Source organism: Euprymna scolopes, chromosome 13, assembly GCF_053919585.1.
Source record: "Euprymna scolopes isolate OS-2025 chromosome 13, ASM5391958v1, whole genome shotgun sequence".
In the NCBI taxonomy this organism is placed as follows: Eukaryota; Metazoa; Mollusca; class Cephalopoda; order Sepiida; family Sepiolidae; genus Euprymna; species Euprymna scolopes.
In genome coordinates, this window is record NC_136494.1 from 44176237 (window position 1) to 44185594 (window position 9358).

The following is a 9358-nucleotide window of genomic DNA, read 5'->3' on the forward strand; positions in this document are numbered from 1 at the left end:
AGAAGCAACAGCCACACGATTCCCCAGCCAACTCAATCGTCACTCACCCACGTCTTTCCCCTCACCCGCTTTTATCGTCGTTCTAGGTCGGCTAAATTTGCATATTCCGAGAATTCGTGTGACTTTGCGAGACATCATACTTTACAAAAGACGGCGGTCGCCATCTTGGTCCCTCTTTTCTATTTTTGGTCGGTAACGCTGAGCTGGTCTCGAGGTAAGTCTTTTTCCCCTCATCCGTCTCTCCCACGTACCCACACAACACGCAAACACGCGGGCGCTTATCTCCTGGATGCACGTTACAAATTTCGTATTGATTGGATAATTACCTGATTTTTGGTAGATTTTTAAAAAGACGGTCCGTCAAAAAGTACTTACCCCCCCCCCCGTTTTGGCGGTGCCTATTTATTTATATAGATAGATAGAAGAGAGAAGAGAAGATAAAAAAACTTCTATGCAAATATTTTTCAGACTGTTTAATGTAATCGCCCAGAAAGTAGAATTTGAAATGAGAGACGACAGGTGTTAAAAAACTAATATTTCTGAAATATGTCTCTTTTTTTTTTTTTTTGTAAACGTTGACAGTTGAAGGTCATATAAAAGAGTTTTTCAAGGGACGTAACTCTTTAAAAAGTTAAACCAAGATGGCGTCGTCCATGCTTGGTCTTTTTAGGCGTTCTGTTTATCAAATATATAACCAGAGATTCTTGAGTATACAAATGCAATGGACTAAAACTATTTCGCTGAAAGGAATGCCGACCTCTCTACAGCTACTTCCTCGAACAATACAATACCGTAATAGCTCTTTTTTCAAACACGTCAGCGCCGACGAGCTATGGAAAGGAGTCGGCGGTGTGAGTAATGCAGGAAGAAAAAAAGGAAGAGGTCGCGGACGAAAACGAAGAATTGACCTTCATGCTGGCCAAAAACTCGGAGTCGGCCATAAACTTATGATGTGGCCTGGGCTGAATGCTCCTATTATCAAGGGTAAACTCATACTACAACCGACAAAGCTCGCAACGGATAAGAAACGAGACGAAGAGATACAGAAGGTAAGAGCCAGGCAAAATAAATATCGCGTGTTAAAAGTTCCGGCTTTGTTGCGTGGGTGGGCCGGTAAAAGGTTTCCTGGAATGAGTATCGGACCCCCAGATCCAGTGGATGATTATACGTTTGAAGGGTTCGACACTAGAGTTCTTGAATTGAAAATAGTAGCCAACATGACCGCCACTCTCGGACGAAAACAGAGGTTTAGCGCGTTCGTCGTCACAGGGAATAAGAACGGCTTAGCAGGGTACGCATTGGCGAAGTCTTCAACCGGGAAGGATGCGCTCCGGAAAGCGAAGAACAAAGCGGCCAAGAGACTACATTTTATTGAACGACACCACGACCACACGATATTACATAATCTTTATTGTCATTATTTCACGACGAAAATCATGGTAAAAAAAGTACAACCTGGGTACGGCTTAAAATGTCATCGAGCAATTAAAACCATCTGTGAAGTGATTGGTATTAAGGACCTGCACGCGAAAATCGACAGCCGTTCCACGAACACACAAGCCATGACGAAAGCCTTATTTGCTGGACTTCTCTCGCAAGAGACTCACCAGGAACTTGCTGACCGACAAAAGCTTCACGTGGTTGAATATCGAAACGACATGGATAACATCCCGTTGTTAATTGCCAGTCCATCTGACCATCAAGTTCTTGAAAAAATCCCAGAAAACCAGGACTTGGATTTTGAAAATATGTATTATGGTGGCAAAAGAGAATATATCAAAGAGAGGCAAAGAAAAAAGAATCGGTTTTACAAATGGACGTATTGGAAAAAATATAAATATAGAAACCAAGAAAGTGCGAGGATAGAAAGGCAAGTTTTAGGTTTTGAAGTAAAACAAAGGAGCAACCCTGCTGCGAATTTAAAATCATCTTCATAGCCTTTCGAGGGAGCATTTACTCTTTTTGTTTATTTACTTTTAATGAACGCATGGCTTGCGTATATAGACTTTAAAAAAGGATTTGTTTACTGTAGTTGGTTGACATTTTGCTCGATTTAAAAGTATTACAATAAAAGGAATACTTAAGCGTCAGATTGTTTGAGTCTCAATCTTTTAAGTTGATGAAACGCTTTTCTTTTAAATACGCTTTTAACTAAACTGACAATGTTTTCTTTTTCGATAAGAAGTAAAAAGACTGGATTTTTGATACAACAGGGATGCTGTTTTTTTTTGTTTGTTTGTTTATTTGGCGCTGTTTTACAGTTTGTCACTGTGCAGAGGGAGACAACTCTCGTTTACTTAAAGAATCGCTTTTTTTTTTCATAATTTAAGACGCGATATATTTTAAATCAAAACATTAAAAAAGAAAACTGCGATTTTTTTTTTTTTAGTTAACATTAATAATACAATGTAGTCTTTACGCAACTATTAAGAGAATCGTTTCTGTTTTTATATAATTTACGGTGCTAAAACCAACGAACAAACAATTATTTTCATTAGATGAAAACATTTAAAAAATAAAGCTGCGACAACCTTGTTTTTAATTAAAAAGTAGATGTTATGGTAAGTTTCTTTAAAATAGACTTTAATCTAAAAAAATATGTATACAAAGGAAACTTTTAGCTTTATTAGAGCTATTGGGTTATCAGAATAAGCAATCCCGACGTTATTTCTGGTAAAATTAAAAAATATATGGTTGAAAAGACAAGAAAATAATCAATTGCATTAGTTTTTAACGGTGAATTAAACTGTTTTGTTTAAAAAAAACAAAAGTGAAATATGTTTGTTTCACCTGTGCGAGCAGTACCTCCCACCACCCCCAATATTATCCCCCCCCCCATCTTTTTTCCAATTTTTTTTCAGCGGATTATAATTGAATGGACACTAATCTACCCAATTATATAAAAAAAAAAAAAAATACAAAATCAATATTTAAATATTTGTAGGAAGTGCTCAGTTTCTAGTTAAGTTCCTATTTACTTGCCTTCCCACGAGGACATACAAGGTCGGTTTTTAATGTGGGGAAAATCCAGCTCCCCCAAAAAGGGGCAATCTGGATAGGAACAAACATAAAAAAATTATCTCGGTCATGAAGGATTTCTCCTCCACTGACAGGACAGATAAGGCGAAATGTAGCATCAAAATACTACACTGCTCTTGGTCCAGGTAAAGGGGGAGGGGAGTCTTAAACTGGAAAGTTTAATGAAATAATGTCACTTGGAAAAGAAATGTACCTATTTACTATGCCTCCCCACGGGACAGAGTTAGACACCAGGGTCGTTTGTTAACGTGGAGAAAAGGTACAAAAATAAAAATTGTCTCAATCGTGAAGGATTTCTCCTCCACCGAAAGAGAACAAGAAATAGAAGTGCAGCATCTGAAGAACAGATACTACACTTTGATCTTGTCCCGAAGGCCAAGGATTGTTATTAATTGTTGGAAAAGAAATGTAATTGAAAATAAAAACTACATTTATCCAAAATTTGTGAATGAATACTTAGTTTTCCAAACGTCACATTTTCTGTTAGTGACATCACTTGTTTTAAATAAAATTTATTTTTGTCTGTTTGTTGTAATTCTTGTAAAGTTTCACACTCCTTATTTATATAAGTTCACATATTTAAAATTAATTTGATGTTCAAAATCCAAGGCATAATATTTTCAAAAGCCAATAATTATGAACCACTAACCGTAAATATGGGTGTGAAATGCCTTCAAAAAACAAAAATCTCGTTTAATCCTACCTCTAACCCTAGGTATGAGTGGCAAGCCTTCTCCTCTTAAAACCTTCTTTACCTCCTAACAATAATGCTAAGTCCAAGTGGTAAGCTTCTCACCAAACAAAATTCCTCTGTAAGCTACATATGTGTCTAAAAAACAAAAGAAAAAAACAAAAAAAAAAACAGATCCTTCCTTAAAGAAAAGTGCACAATTTATCTCCCATAAAAAATAAATTGGTCAACTGTCCTAAAATGCTATAATGGTCTCGAAATCGTGAATTATTTTACATTAAATTTATGTGAAACCAACCCCTACACTAAATTCTAAAGTTTTGTTTCTATCAAGTCTTCAGGATGTTCAAACATAATTTCCTTTAACTCTATCATTATCCCAAAGTAAGAGTGGTAACCTCCTCGCCCTCTTATAATTGCACAAAGACCCTCTTATAATCCTTCTTTAAAAAGGTGCAGAGGATTTATCTGCTATAGAAAAAAAAAAATGGTTAAATGCCCTAAAATGCTAGAATGGCTCAAAATGGGGAATCATTTTGCATTAAATTCTAAAATAATACTTAAGGAATTGCAGTATATTTATGTGCATTTACTGCAGATTATTTGGAAACCATTAATTTCTAGAGATTTTCAGTAGCATATTCAGATTCCTTGCACAAAAATACACTTATAGGGTAAATTTCATTGTTTAGTCTTGTGCTTTAACAAAGATATAGCATTTTTACTGAAAAAGTAGTGTAAAAAATGTGAGAAAATGCATATGATCTTAAAGAGGGAAAAATATCCAAATGTGCAAGGCATAAAAATAGTCATAACTTCCTTAATTTTAATTGGATTTTTAAAATTTAAAAAGATTCTTTCTTAGCTCATGCCACTTTTTTTTTTATATGTACGAATATTGAAATATTTTAAGCCATTTCAATTTTTTCTTGTGTATTGCTAGTGTAAGAACAGAATCATTAAAGGATCCTCCTCAAAAACAAATTAAACTATGGTTGTTGTTGGTGACAACTGCCATCCATGAAAATTAGCGGACACTGGCAGCCATGGCCCAAATGAAATAATCTGGTATTTACTGTTGGGCATTGGTTTCCAGTGGCAGCTAGTGAAAGCCATTCTCTGTGATTGTCAGCACTGTTGATTACTGGCGATTAGTGTTTGTTTGAGGTGATAACCTGCAGGTACTGCATGATTTTAAAGACAGCATTTATTAACTCTTTAAATTGAGCGAAAACATGTAGATAACTGCCTTTTACCGATGACAGTATCTTTCAAGTTGGCCAGTGTTTTTCTTCTCGGTATACTGCAAGTATTTTTTTCTAAAATTAACTCTAGAACATCTAAATGATAAAATATTCCACAGAAAGTGAGTGATAAGAAAACAAATACATAACAAATAAGTGTTTGTATGTTCAAACCGACTTGTGTAATATTGTTTTAACTTCTATCAAATCGCTCAATCAGATCGAAAAAGTGTCAAAATGATAACAGCTTTGTAACGGAGATAAGCAGTCACGAATAACGAATTAAATTTAAGCGTCAACAGGAATATAAAATCCCCCCTCAAAAAACAAATACAGCATCATTAAAGTCTTGGTAATCGCTTAAAAATCGAAAATTAAGTATTGGCACCCATAAAAGAAAACATTTTTAGGACAGTTTTGGGGTGGCATGTTGGTATTGTATGCATATTTACATTTATAAACCAATGGGTCAATGTGCACTGGTTGTTCAACCTGTGAAGAGCGTTTATTCTGTTTATTGTAGGTGAATTGCCACATGTGTAGAAGTTGAATTATTTTTATATATTTGTCTGATTATGGAGTGTTAGAAGAGGTTATGTATATGTATTTACAATTTTGATTTTTTATTCCTATCCAGAATGCCCTATTTGTGGAGTTTGACTTTCCCCACATTAAAAACCAACCTTATGTCTAACTCTGTCCTCATGGGGATGCAAGCTAATAGGAACAATAGGATAATGTTAAGGTTACCAGTAGTTAAATTTCTATTTTTGAGCGAGTATTATGGGTGCATTTGTTTTTTTTAGCACTTTTGCATCCTGTAGATGTTACGTTGTGGGGTGATGTTACTAAATGTCTATATAGTGGCTTCTTCTAACATTGTTATCGTGTTGAAGTCTATTAATGTTGCATGCATGTGTGTCAGATATAACATAAAAGATATATGTATTTTGACATACTTCATCAACTTTTTAACTGCGTTGTTGATTTTTTTGGTCCACCTGGAATTTTATCTGTTCTTGGTTGGAAGCTGGAACCTGTAGACGAATGCATTTTGACTCTAAGAGGATGGTTGGTTTTATATAGTTTTCTATTTCCCAGGTGTCGATCGCAGAAGAATGGAAAGTGAATATTTTTGCTTTGGTGATTAATTCTAGTCTCCATTCTGTGACACATCAGCTCCCTCCCTGGTGAGGGGGGACGACCTGTTAAACCGTTGATTCTGTTTGACATCCTCTTTCCAACTCTTCCATTTTCCCAGCTAACCAGAACATGTGAAAACAGACACATACTTCCGATGCTGGTCAACTCCCTTCCAGTGCAACTGTCCAGTTTACACCTCAACATGTTTTGATAACTTTTATCAAAACATAGTTTCACATCTCGTCTCATTTACTTCCAATTAGATAGACAGATAGATCGATCGATAGATACAAAGATAGATATATTGATAAACAGATACAAAGATTGATAGATAGATAACAGCTAATTTCTCTTCTGTTCCACAACTATGTAACGAAGAGAATTTTTTTTTTATTTCAGCATCTGTTATTAATTTGTTAGATGAAAGTATGCAATAGTTGCAGAACACTATTCCCTTCTCACATTTGTAATGGGCTGCTAAATAATCACATGATTATTTAAGTTCAATTCAGTAACTGAATAAGTCAAAGAATATAATGACTGTCGAAAGCTCGAAAGTATGAATATAAAAAAAAAGAAAGTTTTATCCTCATAAATTAGTTGCTGGTTTTTTTTTGTTTTTTTTTGCAGTTTTAAACTCATGTAAAAGTATTAGGCAAAGAACGAAAAGTTGAATAACAATTTTTTAGGGCTTCAACGACACCGGGTCATGGCGTAAAAAAAAAAAAAAAAGTACCTAACTAACTTTCTACTGAAAAACAAAACAGAAACGATATTTGTATACTAAATCAAAGAAAGTAAACTTTTATTTAAAAAAAAAAAAAGCACACAGTTCCCAATAAATGAAAACAGTATTACGGTAGGTTGTTTGTCTTGAAGAACAGAAATAAAGAAGGAGAGACGAATATAGAAGGTACATTTACTGCTATGTTTGTTTATGGTTTGAATTCATTCGCTTTTGTTATATAATTGTAATAGATGCTGCATAAATGTAGAAAGGAAGAATAAAGAACATCCATTTACTACTGTGTGTTTCATTTACTTGTTGTTATATGAGGAAAACTAAGTGTCTAGTAACTGTAAATGATATTGTGCGAGTGAATATTTTTCATAGCGATGCCATATTTTAATGTTTATAAGTGCTCATTTGAATGATCTTATTCCAGAATAAGGGAAATATTGAACAACCAATCAGAGGCAGCAGACTTCCAGAAGGGAGACATTATTTATGGATTCTACTATGGGAAAGTTAACAGTATATATGTGTGTGTATGAGCCACTTAATGGCGGTTTAAACGTAATATCTATGGAACGTATAGATTTCCCTAGAGTGGCGAAAAATAGGTACCCCTTTCTCTGATGCGATTATGATAGTGTGTCTCTTAGGATGTAATGAAGTATTTTAATAGCACAATTAAATGTGTCTGCAAAGGTGGTCGAAAGTTACATAAGATAGTGGCTAATAGCCTAGATGTATTGAATGATGTCATCTTTTTCCTTGCCGTGATGTTATCTTGCACACAGGTTGGTCATTTGTATACTGCTATGCATGCACACGCGCTCTGTTACAAGTGGACTTACGAGTATATTTAAAAAGTCTTTCATTCATTGCAGTTGGAGAAGTGATCTAATTGAGTGGAGATCATCTGGTAAGATATCTTCCCAACAAAATAGTTTTATATTATGAGAGTGTAAGAGTTATTTGAATCACCTTCCATACTGTGCCATTAAGTTTCTCAACTTGTCCATGTCCTTCCGGATGACATTTACTTGTTTTGGAATACCTTTTTCTAATAAAAATCTTTTAGTCTCTTTCACAAGAAAATTTCCATCCCTATCAGTGTGTACCATATCAGGTACTCCCAAAATTAAAGATAGTTGACTTAGACAGTGTATGGTGGTTTTGCTTGTCATGTCCCTGCAGGGGAAAGTGAAAGGAAAACAAAACTCTTCACTTATAATGAATTTTAATATATACAGACGTCAAAAGGTGGCCTTTGAAATCAATATTTAGTCATTGAAAAGCTAACATTGCTTTAGCAAGTGTCATCTGGTTACTATTAAAAAATGTACGTTTTAAGTACTGGTGCATGATCCAATTATGTTTTTTATTTGTTCTAAAAAGAATGGGAGATTTCTTGCTCTAGTAAAATGGCAGAGTTGTGTATTACCAAGATAGCATAACTGAATGTGCAAATTACAAAGGTTTTTCAAGGTGTGAGTGAGGGCAGGGGTATGAGGAAAGGTATCTGCAGTCGCATTTTTAGTTTAAAGCCAACAAACAATACTAAATTTAAATAAAGTTCAACTTGCCAACAGCATATTTTGTTGTTAATTTTTTATTTTTTTGAATTATCAAAAATAAAACTAACACTTTTTTGATCTGTTATGATTTTGAAATGCTGGACAAGTAGGAAGTCGTGCCATTTCCAAAGAGTTTCAGCTATAGCAGCAGCTTCTTTTTCAGTCCTATGGTGTTAATCGAAAGGTAGGAAGGATGTTAAAATAGCAATACACATGAACAATAAAACGCTTTGGATAAAATGCAGGTTTTAAGGGGCTTCTGCTAAAATAGTCATATTTTACAAACTAAAGCACTTAAAGGCCTCAAAATACCACCGTTTTGTTTGGAAAGGAACTTTTTTTGATACTGGAGATATTCGTAATCGTACCATTTTTTTCAAAAAGAGGGGAGGTATAACATATGAGAAATATTTGGAATCAAGTCTCCCCTTGCTGTTATTTCAGATCATTTGAAGCTGTAGAAGCAAGTTTTTGCCTCCCCTCCATCAAGGCTAGAGGTTGGAGGGGGATATATGTATATATTTTGAGGGAATTAGACCTAGAGTCTAAAGAATAGAGTTTATTTTAATGTACTAGTAAATGTATTAATACTATTAAAAGGAAACAGTTCTCATTGTACTGAAGATATATAATAAGCTCGATAGGCATAGATATCCTAGAGTTATTTTAATATTGAGTAAAACGATTCATGATTTTGAATTAAAAATCAGTTTCAAAAGGAAAACAAACAAAATCAATAGTTTGTACGATCGTTTCGGAAACAATGTTTTTATTGAAATAGACAATATGTCTTGAACAATAATTTGATAAAAGATTTTCTTTAAACAAAGTCTCCTAATCAGCAAAAATGGGGGGGGGAAAGACACCAAAATAAAACTAGCATTATTTGGAGTTAGGCAGATATTTTTTTTTTTTTACAAGGTAGGCACCACTTATC

General features: G+C 34.5%; 1 protein-coding gene across 1 annotated transcript; it reads left to right on the forward strand.

The window, feature by feature from the left end:
- The first annotated feature begins 265 nt into the window (after nt 1–265).
- Nucleotides 266–2090, forward strand: LOC145291999 (small ribosomal subunit protein uS5m-like). The gene has a single exon (XM_080137978.1). It carries the CDS (start codon nt 642–644, stop codon nt 1935–1937), a length of 1296 nt encoding a protein of 431 aa, XP_079994104.1. The 5' UTR covers nt 266–641; the 3' UTR covers nt 1938–2090.
- Nucleotides 2091–9358: the final 7268 nt, after the last annotated feature.